The sequence below is a fragment of the Aquarana catesbeiana genome, linkage group LG07 (assembly GCF_042186555.1).
Source record: "Aquarana catesbeiana isolate 2022-GZ linkage group LG07, ASM4218655v1, whole genome shotgun sequence".
Classification (NCBI taxonomy): domain Eukaryota; kingdom Metazoa; phylum Chordata; class Amphibia; order Anura; family Ranidae; genus Aquarana; species Aquarana catesbeiana.
The window spans coordinates 253,237,939-253,265,307 of NC_133330.1; the positions used below are offsets into that span (position 1 = coordinate 253,237,939).

Genomic DNA, 27,369 nt, shown 5'->3' on the forward strand with positions numbered 1-27,369 from the left:
TACTCCATCACCAATCTCTACTCCTACCTCATCCAACATCAATCTGCAAAATACCACCTCAAACCATTTCATAAATGGTCTACTATCTTAGGAGATGAGGAACTGTCAGAAAAAATACTTGAAGGATACAGACAAGTCCGCAAACTAACGATATCTGAAACTTGGCGGGAAACCCAATTCAAAATTATACACAGAGCATACTTTCCTTTTCACTTCACCAAAAACGATCCAAGTCAAATGAAATGCCCCTGGTGCTCGGAACCACGCCCCACCCTATTGCACCGCCTCTGGGACTGCACAGCCATAACTACATTTTGGAACGCTATCTTGGATCACATTGACAGGATCAACAAAACAAAAATCCCAAGGGATCAACTACTATGCCTATTTGGATATACGCCCCAAACAGCTCCTCCAACAACCAGAGGACCTACAAATATTCCCCAATGGGCACATCTACTCCTTCTAGTAGCTCGCAGAACGATAATGAAACATTGGATTTCAACGTCGCCACCTGCACTACCCGAAGTAAAAAAAGCTATGATGTCACTTTTCTACATGGAACGGCTCGACACCATTTCACTGAACTTTCGCTCTACTTCACGCTTCTTCATGAGGTGGCGTAAATATATAGAAGCCACATTCACCCAGACGGCTCTACAAGATGTCATGCGCCCATTCCGATACACTGATTGGTACCTGAAAAGAGATATCTCAAATTCTCTGGGCAACCTTAAAATTAAGTATCCTACCCAGACGGACCCCCCCAGCCTTCTTACACCATAATTTCACACAAAGTCATCACAGCCCCTTGACTTCCATGTCTCCCGTATATCTGACATTGGTTACTCACACAGCCAACATTGTTACTGTTTGAATATAATGCATCCTTATAGGGCATTCGTGTCTATACTATGCTTCCACTCCTGAGGTTGTATTGTAATACACTGTAATACACCCATTGTACTGGGTACTATGTTAATCAGCTCTTAATCTTTAGGAAACAATAATCCGCTTGGCAGATTCCCCTCCCCTCCTCCCCGTCCCCCCCATTTTTATAAGTTAGATTTGCTTTGTTCCCGCCTTATCTACGCTAAGACATATACACTTATTTTGTATGTATATGAGATAACCTGCTTTGATATTACTGCACTGTACCTGTTTATGCTATGTAAACATCAATAAAAATTTTTTCAAAAAAAAAAAAAAAAAAGTATCTGGAGTGCAAAGCTAGGGACCCAGAAGGGAAGCGTGGGTGATGCTTGAGGGAGATACCATTGCAAAGCTTTGAGGAGCTCCAGGGATTCAGAGTCAGTGAATTGGAGGGTCCAGTGAGAGACCAGGAGCTCAAGGGGCTGAAGAACTGCGCTGAAGAGCCAGAGTGCTCCCCTCCCTCCTCCTCCTCCCCTCCGTGTGCAGAAGTAGCTCTGTCCGCAGCAGGTCACCGCCGCGGAGCGGCTGCGCCGCTGTGCTTTACACACTGCTAGAGCCCGTGACCGTCCCCCCTCCCTCCTCCTCCTGTCAGAGGAGAGCAGCTGCCGGAGATCGGAGCGGCTGGTCTCTGTGTTGAGAGAGACCAGCTGCGCAGTGACTTCGCTGGGGAGGGGGGGCGGCCCTTGCCTGCAGCCTGACACAGGTTCTCTCCTCCTCTGTCTCTCACTCCCGCCTAAGCTGCTGCCTGGCTGTCTCGATCTGCTCTTCACCCGGGCGACGCGGCTGCACACTGTCCTCTCTAGCTGCCGCCCGGGTGTTAATGTGTCTGTACTGAGGGGGTCTGTACTAATAGGGGGTTGTCCTGGGGGGTCTGTACTAATGGGGGGGTTGTCCTGGGGGGTCTGTACTAATGGAGGGGGAGTTGCCCTGGGGGGTCTGTACTAATGGAGGGGGGGTTGTCCTGGGGGGGTCTGTACTAATGGAGGGATTTGTCCTGGGGGGTCTGTACTAATTTGTACTAATGGAGGGGGGATTTGTCCTGGGGGGTCTGTACTAATGGAGAGGGGATTTGTCCTGGGGGGTCTGTACTAATGGAGGGGAGTTTCTCCTGGGGGGTCTGTACTAATGGAGAGGGGATTTGTCCTGGGGGGGTCTGTACTAATGGAGGGGGGATTTGTCCTGGGGGGGTCTGTACTAATAGAGGGGGGATTTGTCCTGGGGGGGTCTGTACTAATAGAGGGGGGGTGTTTGTCCGGGGGGGTCTGTACTAATGGAGGGGGGGTGTCCTGGGGGGGTCTGTACTAATGGAGGGGGGTTTGTCCTGGTGGGGGGTCTGTACTAATGGAGGGGGGTTTGTCCTGGTGGGGGGTCTGTACTAATGGAGGGGGGTTTGTCCTGGGGGTCTGTACTAATGGAGGGGGGTTGTCCTGGGGGGTCTGTACTAATGAAGGGGGGGTTGTCCTGTGGGGGGTCTGTACTAATGGAGGGGGCTTTGTCCTGGGGGGGATCTGAAATAATGGAGGGGGGATTGTCCTGGTGGGGGTCTACTAATGGAGGGGGGTGGTTTGTCCTGGGGGGTCTATACTGATGAAGGGGGGGTCTGTACTGAGAGGGGGGTTTATACTTAGTGGGGGGCTTGCACTGACGAAGGGGGGTCTATACTTGCGGAGGAGAGGGAGGGGAACGGGTGAAAGAAGACCCCGCAGCTGCAGTGAGGGGGGTCTGTACTGAGGGGCAACTAAAGTTGGTGGAAGGGGGGTGACACCATGTTATACCGCACCTGGTAACACCAACCCTAGTGACGTCACTGCAGCTGCGGGCTCTTCTTTCGCCCCTCCCTCTCCCTCTCCTCCGCATGTGCACTGCTATACTAGTGAGCGGCGCTGGCCAGCACAGCCTCCCACTATGTTTCTTCCCCCGCCTTCATATCAGCCAGGGAAAAAATAGAATAGAAAAAGGAGCAAAGAAGAGGATTGTGAGACATGTAGCAGCCCCACTGTAACACGGAAACTGCAGCCCACACAGCAGGCTCAGCTGAATGGGAGAGAGAGAGATACAGGAGCCTGGGAAAGCTTTCAGGGAAGTACACCCAGGACTCCAGAGGGAGAGGGCAGTGCTGAGGGAACACCATCAGAGAGGAAACCCCACTGCCCTGCGCCACCAGAGGGAAAGACACACAGCCTAGCGCCATCCCTGGCGGAGAAAGGAATGGAGTCACTGCCAGAATACAGATCTGGGTGCTACCCAGCGGAGTCGCCACGGGCAATTCAGAGTGAGCTGACTCCTGATCAGAGGAACCATCACTGGTTCAGGTGAGAGGGCCGATCGGCCATTATCTACTAACCTCCATAGGAACTGCAGTCTCTGACCATCTCCTGTATTATATCTGCAGTCTCTGACCATCTCTTGTATCATGTCTGCAGTCTCTGACCTTCTCTTGTATCATGTCTGCAGTCTCTGACCTTCTCTTGTATCATGTCTTCAGTCTTTGACCTTCTGTTGTATCATGTCTGCAGTTTTTGACCATCTCCTGTATCATGTCTGCAGTCTCTGACCTTCTCTTGTATCATGTCTGCAGTCTCTGACCATCTCTTGTATCATGTCTGCAGTCTCTGACCATCTCTTGCATTATGTCTGCAGTCTCTGACCATCTCCTGTATCATGTCTGCAGTCTCTGACCATCTCTTGTATCATGTCTGCAGTCTCTGACCATCTCTTGTATCATATCTGCAGTCTCTGACCATCTCTTGTATCATGTCTGCAATCTCTGACCAGCTTCTGTACCATGTCTGCAGTGTCTGACTGTCTCTTGTATCATGTCTACAGTCTCTGACCATCTATTCTATCTTGTCTGTAGTCTCTGACCATCTCCTGTATTATGTCTGCAGTCTCTGGCCATCTCTTGTATCACGTCTGCAGTCTCTGACCGTCTCCTGTACTATGTCTGCAGTCTCTGACTGTCTCTTGTATCGTGTCTACAGTCTCTGACCATCTCCTGTACCATGTCTGCAGTCTCTGTTCATCTCCTGTACCATGTCTGCATTCTCTGACCATCTCCTGTACTATGTCTGCAGTCTCTGACTGTCTCTTCTATCATGTCTACAGTCTCTGATCATCTCCTGTACTATGTCTGCAGTCTCTGACCATCTCCTGTACTATGTCTGCAGTCTCTGACTGTCTCTTCTATCATGTCTACAGTCTCTGACCATCTCCTGTACCATGTCTGCAGTCTCTGACTGTCTCTTCTATCATGTCTACAGTCTCTGATCATCTCCTGTACTATGTCTGCAGTCTCTGACTGTCTCTTCTATCATGTCTACAGTCTCTGACCATCTCCTGTACCATGTCTGCAGTCTCTGACTGTCTCTTCTATCATGTCTACAGTCTCGGATCATCTCCTGTACTATGTCTACAGTCTCTGACCATCTCCTGTACTATGTCTGCAGTCTCTGACCATCTCCTGTACTATGTCTGCAGTCTCTGACCATCTCCTGTACCATGTCTACAGTCTCTGATCACCTCCTGTACTATCTCTGCAGTCTCTGACCATCTCCTGTACTATGTCTGCAGTCTCTGACCATCTCCTGTACTATGTCTGCAGTCTCTGACCATCTCCTGTACTATGTCTACAGTCTCTGATCATCTCCTGTACTATGTCTGCAGTCTCTGACTGTCTCTTGTATCATGTCTACAGTCTCCAACCATCTCCTGTATTATGTCTGCAGTCTCTGACCATCTCTTGTATCATGTCTGCAGTCTCTGACCATCTCCTGTACTATATCTGCAGTCTCTGACCATCTCTTGTATCATGTCTGCAGTCTCTGACCATCTCCTGTACTATGTCTGCAGTCTCTGACCATCTCTTGTATCATGTCTGCAGTCTCTGATCATCTCCTGTACTATGTCTGCAGTCTCTGATCATCTCCTGTACTATGTCTGCAGTCTCTGACCATCTCCTGTACTATGTCTGCAGTCTCTGACCATCTCCTGTACTATGTCTGCAGTCTCTGACCATCTCCTGTACCATGTCTGCAGTCTCTGATCATCTCCTGTACCATGTCTGCAGTCTCTGATCATCTCCTGTACCATGTCTGCAGTCTCTGATCATCTCCTGTACCATGTCTACAGTCTCTGATCATCTCTTGTATCATGTCTGCAGTCTCTGACCATCTCCTGTACTATGTCTGCAGTCTCTGACCATCTCTTGTATCATGTCTGCAGTCTCTGATCATCTCCTGTACTATGTCTGCAGTCTCTGATCATCTCCTGTACTATGTCTGCAGTCTCTGATCATCTCCTGTACTATGTCTGCAGTCTCTGACCATCTCCTGTACTATGTCTGCAGTCTCTGACCATCTCCTGTACTATGTCTGCAGTCTCTGACCATCTCCTGTACCATGTCTGCAGTCTCTGATCATCTCCTGTACCATGTCTGCAGTCTCTGATCATCTCCTGTACCATGTCTACAGTCTCTGATCATCTCTTGTATCATGTCTGCAATCTCTGACCAGCTTCTGTACCATGTCTGCAGTGTCTGACTGTCTCTTGTATAATGTCTGCAGTCTCTGACCATCTATTCTATCTTGTCTGTAGTCTCTGACCATCTCCTGTATTATGTCTGCCGTTTCTGACCATCTCCTGTACTATGTCTGCAGTCTCTGACCATCTCTTGTATCATGTCTGCAGTCTCTGACCATCTCCTGTACTATGTCTGCAGTCTCTGACCATCTCTTGTATCATGTCTGCAGTCTTTCAGTCTCTGATCATCTCCTGTACTATGTCTGCAGTCTCTGACTGTCTCTTGTATCGTGTCTACAGTCTCTGGCCATCTCCTGTACTATGTCTGCAGTCTCTGACTGTCTCTTCTATCATGTCTACAGTCTCTGATCATCTCCTGTACTATGTCTGCAGTCTCTGACCATCTCTTGTATCATGTCTGCAGTCTCTGACCATCTCTTGTACTATATCTGCAGTCTCTGACCATCTCTTGTATCATGTCTGCAGTCTCTGATCATCTCCTGTACTATGTCTACAGTCTCTGACCATCTCCTGTACTATGTCTGCAGTCTCTGACCATCTCTTGTATCATGTCTGCAGTCTCTGATCATCTCCTGTACTATGTCTACAGTCTCTGACCATCTCCTGTACTATGTCCGCAGTCTCTGACCATCTCCTGTACTATGTCTGCAGTCTCTGACCATCTCCTGTACCATGTCTGCAGTCTCTGATCATCTCCTGTACCATGTCTGCAGTCTCTGATTATCTCCTGTACCATGTCTGCAGTCTCTGATCATCTCCTGTACTATGTCTACAGTCTCTGATCATCTCCTGTACCATGTCTGCAGTCTCTGATCATCTCCTGTACTATGTCTGCAGTCTCTGATCATCTCCTGTACCATTTCTGCAGTCTCTGATCATCTCCTGTACTATGTCTGCAGTCTCTGATCATCTCCTGTATTGTGTCTGCAGTCTCTGACCATCTCCTGTACTATGTCTGCAGTCTCTGACTGTCTCTTGTATCATGTCTATAGTCTCTGACCATCTCTTGTATCATGTCTGCAGTCTCTGACCAGCTTCTGTACCATGTCTGCAGTGTCTGACTGTCTCTTGTATAATGTCTGCAGTCTCTGACCATCTATTCTATCTTGTCTGTAGTCTCTGACCATCTCCTGTATTATGTCTGCCCTTTCTGACCATCTCCTGTACTATGTCTGCAGTCTCTGACCATCTCTTGTATCATGTCTGCAGTCTCTGACCATCTCCTGTACTATGTCTGCAGTCTCTGACCATCCCTTGTATCATGTCTGCAGTCTCTGATCATCTCCTGTACTATGTCTGCAGGCTCTGACTGTCTCTTGTATCGTGTCTACAGTCTCTGACCATCGCCTGTACTATGTCTGCAGTCTCTGACTGTCTCTTCTATCATGTCTAGTCTCTGACCATCTCCTGTACCATGTCTGCAGTCTCTGACCAACTCCTGTACCATGTCTGCAGTCTCTGACCATCTCCTGTACTATGTCTGCAGTCTCTGACCATCTCCTGTACTATGTGTGCAGTCTCTGACCATCTCCTGTACTATGTCTGCAGTCTCTGACCATCTCTTGTATCATGTCTGCAGTCTCTGATCATCTCCTGTACTATGTCTGCAGGCTCTGACTGTCTCTTGTATCGTGTCTACAGTCTCTGACCATCGCCTGTACTATGTCTGCAGTCTCTGACTGTCTCTTCTATCATGTCTAGTCTCTGACCATCTCCTGTATTATGTCTGCAGTCTCTGACCAACTCCTGTACCATGTCTGCAGTCTCTGACCATCTCCTGTACTATGTCTGCAGTCTCTGACCATCTCCTGTACTATGTCTGCAGTCTCTGACTGTCTCTTGTATCATGTCTACAGTCTCTGATCACCTCCTGTACTATCTCTGCAGTCTCTGATCATCTCCTGTACCATGTCTGCAGTCTCTGACCATCTCCTGTACTATGTCTGCAGTCTCTGACTGTCTCTTGTATAATCTCTACAGTCCCTGATCATCTCCTGTACCATGTCTGCAGTCTCTGACCATCTCTTGTATCATGTCTGCAGTCTCTGATCATCTCCTGTACTATGTCTGCAGTCTCTGACCATCTCCTGTACTATGTCTGCAGTCTCTGACTGTCTCTTCTATCATGTCTACAGTCTCTGATCATCTCCTGTACTATGTCTGCAGTCTCTGACTGTCTCTTGTATCATGTCTACAGTCTCCAACCATCTCCTGTATTATGTCTGCAGTCTCTGACCATCTCTTGTGTCATGTCTGCAGTCTCTGACAATCTCCTGTACTATATCTGCAGTCTCTGACCATCTCTTGTATCATGTCTGCAGTCTCTGACCATCTCCTGTACTATGTCTGCAGTCTCTGACCATCTCTTGTATCATGTCTGCAGTCACTGATCATCTCCTGTACTATGTCTACAATCTCTGACCATCTCCTGTACTATGTCTGCAGTCTCTGACCATCTCCTGTACTATGTCTGCAGTCTCTGACCATCTCCTGTACCATGTCTGCAGTCTCTGACCATCTCCTGTACCATGTCTGCAGTCTCTGATCATCTCCTGTACCATGTCTGCAGTCTCTGATCATCTCCTGTACTATGTCTACAGTCTCTGATCATCTCCTGTACCATGTCTGCAGTCTCTGATCATCTCCTGTACTATGTCTGCAGTCTCTGATCATCTCCTGTACCATTTCTGCAGTCTCTGATCATCTCCTGTACTATGTCTGCAGTCTCTGATCATCTCCTGTATTATGTCTGCAGTCTCTGACCAACTCCTGTACCATGTCTGCAGTCTCTGATCATCTCCTGTACTATGTCTGCAGTCTCTGACCATCTCCTGTACTATGTCTGCAGTCTCTGACCATCTCTTGTATCATGTCTACAGTCTCTGATCACCTCTTGTACTATCTCTGCAGTCTCTGATCATCTCCTGTACCATGTCTGCAGTCTCTGACCATCTCCTGTACTATGTCTGCAGTCTCTGACTGTCTCTTGTATAATCTCTACAGTCCCTGATCATCTCCTGTACCATGTCTGCAGTCTCTGACCATCTCTTGTATCATGTCTGCAGTCTCTGATCATCTCCTGTACTATGTCTGCAGTCTCTGACCATCTCCTGTACTATGTCTGCAGTCTCTGACCATCTCCTGTACTATGTCTGCAGTCTCTGACTGTCTCTTCTATCATGTCTACAGTCTCTAATCATCTCCTGTACTATGTCTGCAGTCTCTGACTGTCTCTTCTATCATGTCTACAGTCTCTGATCATCTCCTGTACTATGTCTGCAGTCTCTGACCATCTCTTGTATCATGTCTGCAGTCTCTGACCATCTCTTGTACTATATCTGCAGTCTCTGACCATCTCTTGTATCATGTCTGCAGTCTCTGAGAGAGACTGCCCTTCAGGTCTCATTAGTGTTCTCTCTTCCTGTATTTTCTTTATTGTTAAGAGATCATCGGAGGATTTCAGGGTAACAAAGACTTCTTAGGGGAGCAGCTCTGTGTTTGAGTAGTTGCCATAGAATCATTTGTAAAGGGGAGGAGTTGGTAAGATAACCACGCCCATGTGGGGGCGCCAGAAATATTTCTGCACCCAGGCGTCTGTGACCCTAGGATCGGCCCTGATGGTGCTGATATATTTGCTGTATTGGATATCATACATTTACCTTGTAGATTCTATTGTAAGACCACTTGAAATGTAGAAGGGAACACCATTATTGTATTCATCAAAGACACCCCATCTTAAATGAGCCCATTCATGGACAAACACTCTTCCTGCAAATACAAGAGAATAGTGTTAAGGTAACATCATTATTTAAAATTTACAGAAAAACATGGGAACCACTATTTCAAGGTGCCCACACTGATAAAAATGATTCTGTTGGCTTGTAATTTTAACATAAAAATTTTATAATTTTCAACATAAAAATAAATGTTACAGTAAGTAATTTACTTTGATATTTTAAGTACCTTACTTAAAGTGGAGTTCCACCCTAAAATGGAACTTCCACTTTTTGTATTCCTCCCCCCTCCGGTGTCACATTTGGCACCTTTCAGGGGGGAGGAGGGAGCAGATACCTGTCTAATACAGGTATTTGCTCCCATTTCCTGGCATAGATCACCGCGCAGCTTGCGGTGACCTACGCCACTTCCGGCGCCTACGCTCTCCTCCACCGCTGTGTTCTGTGAGACACACAACACAGCAGGGACCAGAGAGGACACGCAGCGCGACTCGCGCATGGGCAGTAGGGAACCAGGAAGTGAAGCCGCACGGCTTCACTTCCTTATTCCATACCGAGGATGGCGGCGGCAGCAGCCGAGAGCCAAAGGATGGATCGGCTTAGGCTGCTGACATCGCGGGCTCCCTGGACAGGTAAGTGTCCATATATTAAAAGTCAGCAGCTGCATTATTTGTAGCTGCTGGCTTTTATTTTTTTTTTCAGTGAACCTCCGCTTTAATTTTCATTAGTTCTTAAAACACAACTTTTACGTTTACAAAAAGAATGTATAATTTTGAGTAATCTAGACAAAACTTTTAAGGTATGTGCATTTCCATATTCTAATTGAGTTACATTTACTTAAAAAAAATAATCTTTTCATTTGACTGAAATTGCAGAACGCATATGTTTGCCAAACGTGCAACCGCACAAGTTTTGATGCTGTATATTTTAAAGAGTTTGACATCTTTTGGAACTTTGAAAGCCTGCACAAGGCAGTTCCCATACATTTGAGGCCCATCAGGACAAGAGAGCGCCACCAGTGACAAGAATTTTTCCAAGTCACTACAAAGCCATGCAATGCCATTGAAAGGTAAGAGTGAACATTGAAAAATTATCGTTCACATGCTTTAAATGTTGCTTAACATACCATCCAAAATGTTTATTTTATTTGCAGATTAATATATTCATAATAAATGGACGTACGTCCGTTGTACACACCTATTGGGACAACTCACTTGTGTGCAAGCAAAGTTTGCGCTTACTGCATTCTACAGAACGCAACCAAGACGCAGGGTGAGGGACCGCCAGCTGTTAAGCTTAAAAATGATTTTGTGCCACAAAAATGAATATTTCAGCCGTTGAAATATTCATTTGGTTTTTGAGATATTGGAATTCAAATTCAGACCATGTAACATCAAGCTCTGCCCACTTTGCACCCAATGTTATTAAAATTTAAAAATAAAGATAGCATTCGTTTGCACTGCATCTGTGCCGATTTGTGTTGCAAAAACGAACGCATGTGCTGGTTTGGTTTCAGAGATATTGAGCATTATGGTTGATGAAACTTCTCCTATTTTGCACCACATGTTATTACATTTTTAAAACAATTTACCAATTTGTTTGTGTTGATTTGTACCACAAAAACAAAGTTTCTGTTTGTTCAGTTTTTGAGATATTAGACATTCAACGTTAGATTATGTAACCTAAAGCCCTGCCCACTTTGCACTATGTTATTATATTTCAAAAACAAATATTCCATATTCATGCTGCATTAGCAGGAAAAACATTCATATTGGTATAGTGTATTTTTTCAAGGAGCATTCTTATTTTGTATCAGAAAGAATCATTATGAGACTCATTTATGCTTTTAGCCTGAGCTACCCTGAAAACCTAAAATATACCTTTGAAGTTTTTCAGAAGATCTTTTTAGAGCTAGATGTGAGGAATCTATCTTCAAAAGTTCACACATTAACTGCTTGCTGACCAGCCACCATCATTATACTGCGGCAGGTCGGCTCTCCTACGCAAACTGCCGTAGGTGTACGTCGGTCTTTGCACAGGAGATAGTGGGCACACGTGCCACGTGCCGCAGGAGGGTGCCCGCGGGTCTGGCGACCTCGATGTCCACCTGCGACCCACGATCGCGGTATACAGAAGCAGAACGGGGATCTGCCTATGTAAACAGGGCGATTCCCTGTTCTGCCAGATGACATGTCAGAGATCTTCTGTTCCCAGCTATTTCTGTCATGTCCCTGGTAGCCCATCCCCCCTACAGTTAGAACACACCCAGGGAACACACTTAACCCCTTGATCGCCCCTAGTGTTAACCCCTTCCCTGCTAGTGTCATTTATACATTGATCAGTGCATTTTTATAGCACTGATCAATGTAATAATGTCACTGGTCCCCAAAAAGTGTCATTTGGGGACATATTTGTCCGCCGCAATGTTGCAGTCCCACTAAAAATCGCAGATCACCGCCATTACCAGTAAAAACAATCAACAAAATATGTAGAATATATATCAGCTAAACTAATGAATAAATTTGTTTTATATATATATTTTTGGATATGTATTATAGCAGAAAGTAAAAAAAAAATTTTTTTTCAAAATTGTCAGTCTTGTTTTGTTTATAGCGCAAAAATTAAAAACAGCACAGGTGATCAAATACCACCAAAAGAAAGCTCTATTTGTGGGAAAAAAAGCCGTCAAGTTTGTTTGGGTACATCGTCGCACGACCGCACAATTGTCAGTTAAAGCGGCGCAGTGTCATATCTCAAAAAATGGCCTGGTCATTAAAGGGGCAAATCCTGAAGTGGTTAAAGTGCAAATTATTTTCCTAAAAGGCTTACAAAAAGTTCAAACATTCTGTATTCTATATTCTTTACAGATATACTGTATATACATGTGTGTGTTTCAGTTTGATTAGCTGAGAAAAAGGCATTTTTTTCTTTTTTCTTTAAATGTTTACATTTACATTTGATGCTGCTTTAATAATATTACATTTGTAACACTTTATAAAAAATAAATGTTAATTTGTTTTAAAAGCCTGTTTCATGAGACTATTCCTTTTTTAAAAAAACATATTATTGTGTTATATTTATATAAAAACCTTTAAACATATATCAAATACATTTGGAAAATACGTTTTACGAACTTAAAAAAATTGAGTAAGTTACGAATTAATATCACTTAAAACTAAGTAATTAACTAAGTAACTAATAGGGCAGCACAGTGGTGTAGTGGTTTGCACTTTTGCATAGCAGCAAAAGGTTTGTGGTTTGAATCCTGACCACGACACTACTTGTTCTATCCTGTTCCTGTGTAGGTTTCCTCCCACACTCCAAAGACATGCTGGTAGGGTAATTGGCTCCTGTGTAAACTGGCCCTAGTATGTGTATGTATGAATGTGAGTTAGGGATCTTAGATTGAAAGCTCCTTGAGGGCAGGGACTGATGTGATTGTAAAATGTATATGTAAAGCGCTCTGTAAATTTATGGTGCTATATAAGTACTTAAAATAAATAAGTCAATGCATGTGTTCCTAGCTTAAACTTTTCTAGAAACTGGAAAAATGGAGTTGGCTTTACTTGAACCTATGGTCTATAAACTGGAAAGATTGAGTTGGCTTTACTTGAACCTATGGTGTATAAACTGGAAAAAATGAGTTGCCTTTACTTAAAACTAAAGTTCCAGACAAGTTAAGTTATATATTCCTAACTTAAAACACTATGGTCTATAAACTGAAAAAATTTAGTTGGCTTTACTTAAACAACATGAAAAGTCTAATGAGTCAGACAAAAATAAGTTTAATTGACAGTACTTAAAAAGCTGATGCCAATAGTTGCCTCAATTTTTTTGAGTAGACCCAGCACAATATTTTTTACAGTGCATGGCCATGCCTATCTTTGTGTACCAGGTGATAAACCTTACTCTTTGCTCCAAACTATTTCTATAAGCCCACTCTTGCCCCAGTGAGCTTCAGAGCAGGAGTCAGCTGGAGGCAGAAAGTGATATATGGGACTGGTCTGATACCACTCCCAGAGTCTGCTATCTGAGGTGGCATTTCCACTCACTTAAAGTTAGCAATGCCCCTGAATGTATGAGGAAATTAAATTAAATGAAAATAGTTTGCAAAGATGTTACATTCATCCTTTCAGGTTAAAGGAAACCTGTAGTGATTATATATTGGTTTGCATTTCCTGACCTTTCTGCTAAAACGACTATTTCCTTGGCCATCATACTGATAGAGAGACTTCCATATCTTCATGTGGTCGCTGACCTGCACGTAAACTTCTGACCTCACTGGCTGCATGCTTGTTTCAGGTCTGTCACTCTAATTTCATAGAAGCCATAAGCAGCCAGAAAACTACTATTTACAAAAGAAGGTCAGCAACTCAGTACTGGTTTCTAGGGACGGGCGAACTGTTCGGCCCGAGCATAAGTTCGGCCCGAACTTTGGTTGTTTGGACGTTCAGCAAACAACGAACATTATGCGGTGTTCGCGGCAAATTCGAAAGCTGCGGAACCCCGTTAAAGTCTATGGGACACTAACATGAAAAGCTAAAAGTGCTCATTTTAAAGGCTTATATGCAAGTTGTTGTCATACAAAGTGTTTGAGCAGTTTTAAAAACGTCCGTTTTTTGGGAGCAGTGATTTTAATAATGCTTAAAGTGAAAGAATAAAATATTCCTTTAAATATCGTGCCTGGGGGGTGTCTATAGTATGCCTGTAAAAGGTTGCAGTTTTCCCATGTTTAGAACAGTACCACAGCAAAAGGACATTTCTAAAGGAAAAAAAGTAATTTAAAACTGATCGCGGCTGTAATGAATTGTTGGGTCTCGGCAATATAGGTAAAACCCATTGAAAAAAACGGCATGGGTTCTCCCCCAGTTCATTAGCAGGGCCTTTGGGTCTGGTATGAATATTAAGGGGAACTCCAAATCAAAAATTAAAAAAAAAAATTGCATGGGGGTCCCCCCAAAATCCATACGAGACCCTTATCTGAGCACGCAACCTGGCAGGCCGCAGGAAAAGAGGGGGGACGAGAGAGCGCCCCCCCTCCTGAACCGTAGCAGGCCACATGCCCTCAACATGGGGAGGATGCTTTGGGGTCCCCAGAGATCCTTGTTCCCATGTTGATGGGGACAAGGGCCTCATCCCCACAACCCTTGCCCAGTGGTTGTGGGGGTCTGCGGGCGTGGGGCTCTAATCATGATCTGAAAGCCCCCTTCAACAAGGGCACCCCCAGATTCCGGCCTCCCCCCATGTGAATTGGTAACGGGTACATTGTACCCCTACCATTTCACAAAAAAAGTATCAAAGATAGTAAAAAAGACAGGAGACACTTTGGGACAAGTCCTTTATTAAAAAATAAAAAAATAAAAATGTCCCGCGATGTAGATCCATCTCACGACCGCTCGTGGAGCCTAAAAAAGAAAAAAAAAAGCCATGGGAGGCTCCCGCCGAGTGACGCTTCTCAATGACAGCTGTTATATAGCTGAGGACGGGGCCACTCGGTGATGTAAACGGGCGACCCCACCTTCCTCTCAAGGCAAGAGTATTAACAAAGCCCCCCCCCCTTTTTTCCTAATAAAACGGGGACAAAAAAAATAACTACTATGTTAGTGCCTGCATCATACACTATATTGCCAAAATGATTGGAATGCCTGCTGTTACATGCATATGAACTTTAATGGCCTGCAAGTCTTAGTCCATAGGGTTCAATATGTGAATGTCCAACATATATGTAAAGTGCTGCGTACATTGTTGGCACTATATAAATACTTGTAATAAATAGATTTTTCTCAAAGTGTAATGTTATTTGTTGTATTTTTGGATACTGCCAAATAAAAATCATTTTTGTAAACAAAAAATACCTATCTCCTATGATCATTACTTCCAACTGGTGGACATAATGCAGTATTTTTCTAATTGACCCCATTCTTATGTAGCACCCTCCTAGCTAGGTTGCTAACAGTTTGAAGCAAATTTAGTTTTTGGCTGTTCTGGGTTCTGCTGGTTGCAGGCTTGACTGCTTTACCCTGATTTCTGGTAGGTTCCAGAATTCAGTGGTAGAAGAGGCAGACCATCACTTGCATATTCAGACAGCCTCAGCTAATTCCTGGCAGGAAGAATGGCCTGTAAGGGGCTGAGGTGTGTATAAATAGCCCAGGGCCTGGAACAGCAGGGTCCTTGTCCTGTGGCTGTGGCCCTCTGGGGCACATAGCTGATGTTTAGAAGAGGCCATCTGGGGCCCGGCTCCAGATAGAGCTAGGGACCCACATACAGAGTTCCTGAAAGCAGTTGAAGGAAGTCCACAGAGGATCTGACCTGGAGTCACAAGACCATCTGGTGCCCAGGACAAAGGTGGTAAACTGAGCCCCCCCGGGTATAAAGAAAGAGTCAGTGTCCTTTTAAAACAATACAACACTACAATACAACAATACAATACTGTAGCTGCAGCTCTGCCGCAGTACGTATACTGCAACGGGGCTGCAGCTACAGTATTGTCGGTCCGGGGATTTGAAATCCCCATGGCTTTCTCTCCTCTTCGCCTGCGGTGACAGGAATGGCTATGCGGGTTCTGATGGGTCAGCGCCTCCCATGTGATGGCGCCAACCAATTAGAATGCTCCTAAATGTACCTGCTGATGAGGTGCGTTTTGGAGATTAAGGTATTTCTAAGCCCCAGGGCGTTGACCCGATGTCTCATAGCTGGTGATTGCCACGCTCCAGGTCAGCAGACCGGGGTGGGGGGTGGGGGTGGGGTGGTGAGGAGGGCATCCTGCATAAGTTACAGATTTTTACCCTTTAATTACCAATGGTATTTGTAATATGCAGCATGAAGGGGTTCATGTATTGCCATTGGTGTCAGTGTCAGTTAATCAACCCTTTGTGCTGCATTAGGGCCAGTGGTGTCAGTGTTATGCTGCAGCATGAAGGGGTTAATGAACACTGATACTGGTGCCACTAATGCCGCACAAATCAACTGACACTGATCATTAATGCATTAGTGACCAATGGCAATACATGAACCCCCTCATGCTGCATTGCAAATACCATTGGACAACAATTATTAATCTCACCTCTTCCCCCCACCACCACCAGAGTTAGCCGATTTATTCATTCATAGATGCCCATCTGCTTACTTTGTCATTGACTGCCTGGTTGGTTCCTCCTCTTGCCCGGTAGCTCTCTATGGTCCTCTCTCCTCCCGCCTCCCAGCCGGCCTCTCCGTGACATCATGTCACTTCTCGCAGAGCGCCTGTTGGGCAGAGATTACTCCGTGGCTCCACCTGATAGAGAAGGGAAGACCCGGGTCCTTTGCTTGCGCCGGGTGCAGGAGCGGCACATCTTTGCAAGCAGGCGCAGCTCTGTGGTGTTGTAGGGGCGGCTGGCGGTAGTCACATCACTTGTTTGACAGAAATTTTAACAGCACACTGCCAGCACTGCGCTTTGTTGCACTTTGATGTCTTTTTGTTTTTTGATTTTAATTTGATGTTTTTTTGGATTGCTAACTGGCTCTATATAACTTAAATTGTTGATATTTTGCCAGATCAGGGCAATTATAGGGACTCCTAAAAATCTAAAAAATTACCTGTTAATAATATGTTCTCAGAGATAAAACGGAAATAGCATATTAATACACTTTAGAATTTATGGAAAAAAAGTACTAGTGGGCTAAGGACTTTTTTTTCTACAGATTCAAGCCTTGAAATTAAGATATACAGTTGTGCTCATACATTTACATACCCTGGAAGAATTTATGATTACTTGCCTATTTTTCAGAGAATATGAATGATAACACAAAAACGTTTCTTTCACTCATGGTTAGTATTTGGCTGAAGCCATTTATTATCAATCAACTATGTTTACTCAAATCATAATGACAACACAAACTACCCAAATGACCCTGATCAAAAGTTTACATACCCTGGCGATTTTGGCCTGATAACATGCACACAAGTTGGCACAAAGGGGTTTAAACGGCTATTAAAGCTAACCATCCACACCTGTGCTCTGTTTGATTGTAATTAGTGTGTGTATAAAAGGTCAATGAGTTTCTGGACTCCTGACAGACCCTTGCATCTTTCATCCAGTGCTGCACTGACGTTTCTGGATTCTGAGTCATGGGGAAAGCAAAAGAATTGTCAAAGGACATCTTTAGCGGCTGTCGGCTTGTAGTTCTCAATGAACTACCACCACGCTGTTGAGCACGATGGTAATTCATTGAGTCTTCCTGTCAGCAAGTACTGTCGGCTCTGAGCACTGCAGGCTACAGGTTTGACTGTCTCCTAGAGATTTCCAGGATATAGTGGGTGGGAGAGTCAAATAAGCCGTCTGAATATTTATGTAGATCAAGCCAATCCCTGGAGGAGGATGCCCAGATGGTGGCTGGGGGAGTGAATAAATAGTTTGGAGCCTAAGAGAGCAGGCTTCTTCCCCAAGAGGAGAGGTTCCCAGACAGAGGGGTTTCTGCCCTTCTAGGCAGTTCAACTGAAGAGTCTGCTTGTCTCATCAAGATCCCAACGGTGCATAGCTGGGGGGCCTATCCTGCTACAAACTCTTTTGAATCTAAGAGAGGGGTTTCACTGGGGATACAGTCTGGAAGATTCACTAAGGAGACTGCCTGCCTGAGTTCTGGAGGGAGGCATCCAAGTCCAAGGGACACTGTGGGTACAGACCTCAGTGAAGGATCCTAGTGACAATGGCTACTGTTAACCCCTGGTGCACTAATACTAAAGGCTTGCCTGGCCTGGAGCATTACTTATGGTGTTCCAGTGCAGTCCAATTTTGTCCTACTGCTGAAGGGGATTTATTAGGAAGTAGCTGCAATAAGAAGAGTGTCCTCTCAATGTTGTTCAGTGTTCTGGAGTATCCCACAGCTTTCCTGAGCCCCATCAAAGTTATCCTGCAATAAACTTTAAAAGGACAACCCCTAGACTGTTTATTTGCATGGTTTGTAGTGTGCCAGTAAGGGAACGATCTATTGCATCTCAAAACAAGTCTCAAAGTCTTGCTGACCAAATGTATATATACGTCCTATCAGCAAGAGGTTATAACAAGCTCATGGCTGTAGCTGCAGCCATGAGCTTGGTTTAATTTTTTACAGCCACCTAATCCTTTTACAGCACTGGGAAGGGCTGTTCCCTCTCCCGCTGTCACCCACAATGGTTCCTGGGCTCTCCCGTTCCTTCAGGGAGCCCAGGACCTGATCTAACCTATAATGAATGAGGGCAGAAGTGATGATAATTTAGTACCTTCCGGTATCAGAGCTGTCATTTTTTGATTAGCTGCTTTAGAGGCAGGGGAGACATTGGTGGTCTACTAGACCCCCTGGTGTCTCCATCAAGCGTTCCTATCCCAAAGTTATCACATAAGAAGCTTGATAAACTTAATAAATAAATAAACTTAAATTAAAAAAAAAATTAGGATTATAAAAAATAATATTTACAAAGTAAATACAAAAAAATAAAACTCCCCTGTCCCCACTGCACACATGCAATTGTAAACAGTGATTGCACCACACAAGTGAAATATTGTGCTTGTGTGCAGTAAAAATTATTTGAGTGTATTTTTTCAGGAAAATTTGCACTTGCTAAATGGCTGCATAGATATCATGTGACAAAAAAATTCAACAGCTACCATTTTATTCTCCAGGGCCTCTGCTTTCAGAAAATATATGTTTGGGGGTTCTAAGTAATTTTCTAGCAAAAAATGCTGATTTTAACATGTGTATGAAACATTTAAAAAATTGCCATGGACAGCAAGTGGTTAAACCCAGTAATGCCTAACAAGTAATCTGACTGTGATATACAGGCTCCATACTAAATGCAGCTACAGACTAAAGTTTGGAAACATTGCACATTGGACCTTAGATTATAGCCTTAAAGTATATGTTAACCCTTGCCTTGTAACATAGGAATGAAACGCAAACACACACATACACATACATATATATATATATATATATATATATATATATATATATATATATATATATATATATATATATATATATATATATATATATATATATATATATATATATATATATATATATATATATAATATATATATATATACACAGTGGGGACAGAAAGTATTCAGACCCCCTTAAATTTTTTACTCTTTGTTATATTGCAGCCATTTGCTAAAATCATTTAAGTTCATTTTTTTTTCTCATTAATGTACACACAGCACCCCATATTGACAGAAAAACACAGAATTGTTGACATTCATTTTTGCAGATTTATTAAAAAAGAAAAACTGAAATATCACATGGTCCTAAGTATTCAGACCCTTTGCTGTGACACTCATATATTTAACTCAGGTGCCTTTCTTTTCTTCTGATCATCCTTGAGATGGTTCTACACCTTTATTTTAGTCCAGCTGTGTTTGATTATACTGATTGGACTTGATTAGGAAAGCCACACACCTGTCTATATAAGACCTTACAACTCACAGTGCATGTCAGAGCAAATGAGAATCATGAGGACAAAGGAACTGCCTGACGAGCTCAGAGACAGAATTGTGGCAAGGCACAGATCTGGCCAAGGTTACAAAAAAAAAATTCTGCTGCACTTAAGGTTCTTAAGAGCACAGTGGCCTCCATAATCCTTAAATGGAAGACATTTGGGATGATCAGAACCCTTCCTAGAGATGGCCGTCCAGCCAAACTGAGCTATCAGGCGAGAAGAGCCTTGGTGAAAGAGGTAAAGAATTTGTAATTTGTAAATTTGTAAAATTTGTAATTTTTCTGCACAAATAAAGCTTCCTTTTGGTGGTATTTGATCACCACTGTTTTTTGTTTTTACTTTCTGCTAGAAAACATATCCAATAAATTTAAAAAAATCGAATTTCTTTGTAAATGTAGGCCAATATGTATTCTGCTACATATTTTTGGTAAACAAAATCCCAATAAGTGTATATTGATTAGTTTGCACAAAAGTTATGGTGTCTACAAACTATGGTATATACACCGGAATTTTTATTTTTGGGACTGCGATATTGCAGCAGACAATCCGACACTGACACTTTGTGGGAACCAGTGACACTAATACAGTGATCAGTGCTAAAAATATACACTCTCTCACAGTACTAATGACACTACTGGGAAGGGGTTAAACATCTAGGGCGATCAAAGGATTAAATGCGTGCCTAACTAGTGTTTTTGTGTGTACTGTGTGGTGCTTTCACTAAGGGATGTGATGGGTTTTATTTCTTGATTTGCAGGGAAACAAAATCCAGCACATCCCCACTGGCAGGCAGAGCTCTGTCCTGTCTCCCTCCTCGCTGATCAGTGGGTGCCATTGAACAACCATTGGCCGACACCTGCTGATCAGCTTGTTCTGCCAATAATCACAGCACAAGCGGGTGACGTGTGCGCACCCCCTCCCCGGAAGAGCAGAATCGTGTATACATACGTGATTCCGCACAACTGCCTCGCACTGTAGCAGTAAAGCTAAAGTGCGTGGTCGGCAACTAGATAAAGCAGAACTAAAGGCCAAACTTTTTTTATTTGGGAAGAGTAAGGAAGAGTTATAACCACTGTCTGATTTTTTTTTTCTTTGTCTATATGTGTCCCATTGGGGAGATTTTCCTTAACTTCATGTCCCTTAACCAAAACAGGAAGTGGGAGAAAATATCTCACAAGTGAAGGAATCCCTGGTTGTCACCAGGGTCACCAGAACTAGTGCCCCTATTGGAAGATTTCCACTTTACTCCGGTTCTGGCAACAACCCAACATTTGGGATTTTCTTTCATTTTCCCTCTCACTAATAATAGTAAACATGCCAAATAGAGAGGGTGAATCTACCTAATGGGGACATAGACAACAATAAAAACTGACAGATTTTCTAATTCCTCTTCGATCTATCCAAAACAAAAAAATAAAAATAAGGTTATTTACACTTGAAAGCCTAAATGTAGTTAAAATCAAGAAGAGAAAGGACAAGGGAACACAAGAGCACAAGGGACATAACTTACAAACAGTAGGATGAGTTGCTTGTGCTAACTCCTCTTCTTTCAGCTGAAATCCTCCTCCATCCTTGCCACCCCCACCCCACCCACGTAGTCTTCTGGTGTGAGGGTTAATACAACCAAGGGGCTTTCACAGGCTCTTATCAAGAGAGCCCAACTATGCTTACCCTTCTACTATAAAGGTATCTCTGAATGGAGGATAGGTGACAGCCCCTTAAGCCTAGTAAACACAGGCCGAATGTTGGGCAACATCGGCCAGTTTAGTAAAAACTGTCCAACATTCGGCCCCTGTGTATGGCAGCTGGTTCGACAGAAGCTAACTTCTGTCGGACAAGCATGCTGGAAAACCAATGGCCAATGGCTGAGAGCACTGACTGGAGTGTTCTGGCGGGGGGAAGGGGCATCCCTCTGTCAGAACACAACAGCTCAGCGGGGGGGGAGATCGCTGCACCAACATCGGATTGTTAGTACAGCCGCTCTGATTTGAGCCGTCAGTTTTTTTTCCGTTTAACCCAGCTATTAGTGTGTGCCAGGCATTAGTTGTACTTATCCTGCCATACTGCAAGAATGGAAGAGAGTTTCCCAAAAGATTAAAAAAAACTGCTGTTGTAACTGCTTATAGCGTTAGCTGCTAGTACAACTAACATTCCCCCTCCCCAGATTGACCATGCTACTATTCAAAAGTGTCTCTGTTGTTTCTTCGCCTTCACCCAGAGTGTAGGCACTCTAATATATGGTGCATGTTACTGGCTGGATCACCAGGTTAAAACAGAGGGAAAAAAGAAATGGATGCAGCCACCCCATCTAATGAATGGTGAGCTGCAATATATTACATTTTTGGTTTTGAGTTTAATACCACTTTAAAGTTTCTTGCACAGCAAGTAAATGTGATGGATAAATTAATATTGTATTGTTACCTCGTGGTCCATATACAGAGATCATTTTGTCATCTACCAAGAAATTAGGAGTGAAATGAATGTATCGGCCTTTTTCACCACATTGTCCATACTGTAATGTGTATGGGTCATATCCATACTTAACATGCGATGATGCAATGATAATATCTGCCTAATAAAAAAAGAGACAATTGTTATATTCTACATAACTGCAAAAGTTAAATGTGAAGAGGCTCTGTCCTATTTAAAACCTACCCCTGACCCATTTATAGCCATCCTCCCTAAAATTCCCTGCCACTTACCTCTACCAAAATACCTCTACCTGGTGCTTCCAGGTAAAGGAGTGCAGGACTTCCTCCTGTGATGCAGTGCTGGGGCCCGAAAGGCCAATAATCAGGGGGGAGGGAGGTGATGACATTATCAACAGGGTGAATCATCTGAAATGGAGCTTACACAGGGTTGGGACTGCAGAGGAAAGGAGCAGCAGGGAAGCACATGCAGGGTGCAAATCAGGAAAGTTCTATTTGTTTTTTTTCACACAAATAGAACTTTTGTTTTGGTGGTATTTGATCAATGGGTTTTTAATGTTTTGCCTTATAAATGAAAACAGAATTTTTTACTTTCTGATGCAAAACATATCCAATAAAAAAAATCAAATTTCTTCATAAATTTTGGCCAAAAATATATCCTGCTACATGACTTTGGTAAAAAAAATCCCAATAAGTGTATATTGATTGGTTTGCGTGAAAGTTAGAGCGCCTACAAACTGTGGTATTTATGCTGGAATTTTTATGTTTATATTTTTTTTATACTACTAATGGCAGTGATCAGCAACTTATAATGGGACTGCGATAGTTTGGCAGGCAATCGGACACCGCTGGGGGGAACTGACTAACTGCCACTGACTGTACCAGTGACATGAATACAGTGATCAGTGATAATACTACACACTGTGACTATACTAATGACACTGGCTATGAAGGGGTTAACATCTAGGGTGACCAAGAGGTTAAATGTGTGTAAAGTGTGCTGCTTTTACTTATAGATCTCTAAGTTTCTCATCCCTGCAAAGAGATTGTTCTCTCTGTACAGAGCTCTGCGTTGTTTGTCAACACAGAGCTCTGGGCTGTGATTGTACACAGCTGATCAGCAGGTCCCAGCCACGAAGCATTGACTGGGACCTGCTGACAGGCTCCCGCTTTGTACAATCAGTCGGGGGGCCCTAAACCCAAAAGCAGGCAGCGACGCACAAGTACGTCACTTTGCCTGTGTGGGCTGCCTTTCCGCAGTACATTGCGGGTCAGAAAACTGGAAGGGGTTAATCAGAATGGCTATTTAAAAAGCTTTGCTATGAGGTAGTAGAAGGAGTGATTTACTGTCGGTCAGTTGTAGAAAGGATCCAGCCATAGAAAAATTCGCTATGCTGGTGATTCTCTGAGATTGAGTCAATTACTTGCTCCAGCAGACACATTCTCTATTCAATAACATACAGTGGGGACGGAAAGTATTCAGACCCCCTTAAATGTTTCACGCTTTGTTATATTGCAGCCATTTGCTAAATGTATTTAAATTCATTTTTTTCCTCATTAATGTACACACAGCACCCCATATTGACAGAAAAACACAGAATTGTTGACATTTTTGAAGATTTATTAAAAAAAAAAAACTGAAATATCACATGGTCCTAAGTATTTAGACCCTTTGCTGTGACACTCATATATTTAACTCAGGTGCTGTCCATTTCTTCTGAACATCCTTAAGATGGTTCTACACCTTCATTTGAGTCCAGCTGTGTTTGATTATACTGATTGGTCTTGATTAGGAAAGCCACACACCTGTCTATATAAGACCTTACAGCTCACAGTGCATGTCAGAGCAAATGAGAACCATGAGGTCAAAGGAACTGCCTGAAGAGCTCAGAGACAGAATTGTGGCAAGGCACAGATCTGGCCAAGGTTACAAAAAAATTTCTGCTGCACTCAAGGTTCCTAAGAGCACAGTGGCCTCCATAATCCTTAAATGGAAGACATCTGGGACTACCGGAACCCTTCCTAGAGCTGGCCGTCTGGCCAAACTGAGCTATCGGGGGAGAAGAGCCTTCGTGAGAGAGGTAAAGAAGAACCCAAAGATCACTGTGGCTGAGCTCCAGAGATGCAGTCGGGAGATGGGAGAAAGTTGTAGAAAGTCAACCATCACTGAAGCCCTCCACCAGTCGGGGCTTTATGGCAGAGTGGCTCGACGGAAGCCTCTCCTCAGTGCAAGACACATGAAAGCCTGCATGGAGTTTGCTAAAAAAAAACACCTGAAGGACTCCAAGGTGGTGAGAAATAAGATTCTCTGGTCTGATGAGACCAAGATAGAGCTTTTTGGCCTTAATTCTAAGCGGTATGTGTGGAGAAAACCAGGAACTGCTCATCACCTGTCCAATACAGTCCCAACAGTGAAGCATGGTGGTGGCAGCATCATGCTGTGGGGGTGTTTTTCAGCTGCAGGGACAAGATGACTAATTGTAATCGAGGGAAAGATGAATGTGGCTAAGTACAGCGATATCCTGGATGAAAACCTTCTTCAGAGTGCTCAGGACCTCAGACTGGGCCGAAGGTTTACCTTCTAACAAGACAATGACCCTAAGCACACAGCTAAAATAACGAAGGAGTGGCTTCACAACAACTCCGTGACTGTTCTTGAATGGCCTAGCCAGAGCTCCGACTTAAACCCAATTGAGCATCTCTGGAGAGACCTAAAAATGGCTGTTCATTAAGGTTTACCATCCAACCAGACAGAACTGGAGAGGATCTGCAAGGAGGAATGGCAGAGGATCCCCAAATCCAGGTGTGAAAAACTTGTTGCATCTTTCCCAAAAAGACTCATGACTGTATTAGATCAAAAGGGTGCTTCTACTAAATACTGAGCAAAGGGTCTGAATACTTCGGACCATGTGATATTTCAGTTTTTCTTTTTTAATAAATCCGCAAAAATGTCAACAATTCTGTGTTTTTCTGTTAATATGGGGTGCTGGGTGTACATTAATGAGGAAAAAAAATGAACTTAAAGTGTAAGTAAACCCTCTTATCGTTTTCAGCCAAGGAAGCTGCCATCTTTGCCTTTGTTTAATCTACAACTGCCATGATGCTTCCTATGTGATCAGTTATGACACCAGCCATTGGATGGCTTGACAGTTTGGTTGAGAGCACAACCAATGGGAGTGTTACATTTCCGGCACGTGCCAGAAATGAAACTGTTTTATGGATGGGTTTACTTCTGCTTTAAATGACTTTAGCAAATAGCTGCAATATAACAAAGAGTGAAAAATTTAAGGGGGTCTTAATACTTTCCGTTCCCACTGTATAAGTGAACTTATAGTGACCCACCCAAAGGCTAATTTTTAGTTTAGTTTTAATTTTTAGTTTAGTGCAATGTGCCTAGAATGCAGGTTTCTCATTCACAGAAAGAATATGGGCTCCTTTCCACCCCTGCCACATTACTGACCCGCCACATTACTGAATGGGGAAAATATATTCTTAGGTGTTATCCTAACAAAAAATCAGTGTACTTTCTTGGAAAGAAAAAACAAGTCAGCTGCACCCTACCCTTCACATAGTTTTATTATTCCAGGGTTAGATCACAGAAGAGGCTGCCCAGACCAAGCCCCAGCTGACACGTTTCACCAAGAAGGAATTTAATCATAGAGATCTATTGACCTCTCTTTGATTAAGCCTATTTTTGGGTCAAACCTGTCAGAGTGGGGCTTGGTCTGGGTGGACTCTTCTGTGATCTTGCCCTGGAATAATAAAATTGTGTGAAGGCTGATGTCATTGGAGTGCGGCCGACTTGTTTGTTCATTCCATGTGGGGAGAATTTACGAGCTCCTTCAGCAGGCACCTGAAACCACAGAGATGGGTGAATTGTGGGCTATAAGCAGCAGCTCCCTTTGGTACTTAATATGCTCTCTTGTTTGGACAGTGATTTTACAGAGGACATTTCATGTTTTGGATCCCTTCTTATAAAGCAGTAAGTAATGCTAATGAGTACAGTCAACAAAAAATACTGTACATAAAGCACCCCCTTACAGGCTTATTAAATCATAAATATATGCATTATAATACCATCTGTGTTAAATCCCCAAAAAGTTCAGTTGAGATCCTCAAATTGTCCGAGGTGCCAGTCACCGAATAGTGACTACATTCACATGTTCTGGAACTGTCCTAGACTCTCCGGATACTGGGCTGCTATAGAGGAATTTGTACAGGTCAGACTACAGTTGGAAATTTCTCTATCGCCGGAATTGGCCCTGCTGGGTATCCAAGACGACGAACAGAGACCTCACTATACCAAATTATTATTGGCCCTGCTATTATTCTATGCAAAAAAAGTGATTCTGCTGAAATGGACATCTAGTCGCCCTCCTACAATAAGAGCCTGGGAGGACTTAATAAATGCGGCTTTACCGCTTTATAAATTAACGTATATAAGTAGAGGCTGTCCTCAAAAATTCGCCAAAGTCTGGCAACCGTGGACTGACCCGATCTGATCTCCCTACTAAGTATCTTGAGACTGTGGAGTGGGGCAAGATGTGTGGAGTGAGATAGGCATGTGGTCTCCTGGTGCCCCTCCCCCCCTCCCCCATATGTATTGTGCAATAGCTATCTGTATTTTATGTTGGCGCCCCCCCTCCCCCCCCCCACTGCCTGGCGACACTGAAATGTACAATATTTAAATGCTAAGCTAATACTGTCTGCTGTATACTATCTATACGCTGCATAACTGTATTGTGTATTTGGCACACTAATTTCGCTTTTTACATTCTGTATATTATATTTCTCAAATAAAGACCAACCTTATTGTTAAAAAAAAAAAATCCCCAAAAAGTGCAATCTCTTACCTTATCATATGTTTCTGTCCTTACTTTTTCATACGTTTTCTTTGACCAGGTAAATGGTATTAGTATTTTTACACTCCGTATGAACAGCCTGTTTTGTGTTGCTTTGAATAAATAAGTTGATGCTTCTTTAACCATGCTCTTGAAAAACAAAAAAGTATGCATATATTATTGTCAAATTATTTTTGTAAATACATTCCCACGGTGAAAACTAGTAAAAGAATAATATTCCTATGCAGTTTATATCCGAATGAGGAATGGGTTTCCTAATATTTTAAAATGCAGCTGAATATATTTGATCAATACACTAGATCTGTGATGACACTGTCAATTAGAACTGTACTATGGACAGGTGTCTTACTTATTTAAGGACTATCCAAACAAAATAGAGAGGCAATGATAAAACATTAACACCAATAAAACAAAAC

General features: G+C 43.4%; 1 protein-coding gene across 1 annotated transcript in view; it reads right to left on the minus strand.

The window, feature by feature from the left end:
• The window catches only part of LOC141103524 (calcium-activated chloride channel regulator 1-like), a 68,317-nt gene that overhangs the window by 38,462 nt on the left and 2,486 nt on the right, over positions 1-27,369 (minus strand). The window contains exons 2-4 of the mRNA XM_073593201.1: positions 26,945-27,082; positions 22,084-22,234; positions 9,132-9,240 (exon numbers count right to left, since the gene is read on the minus strand). Of these exons, the coding sequence (XP_073449302.1) occupies positions 9,132-9,240; positions 22,084-22,234; positions 26,945-27,082 (398 nt within the window). The remainder of the gene's footprint in view (positions 1-9,131; positions 9,241-22,083; positions 22,235-26,944; positions 27,083-27,369) is intronic.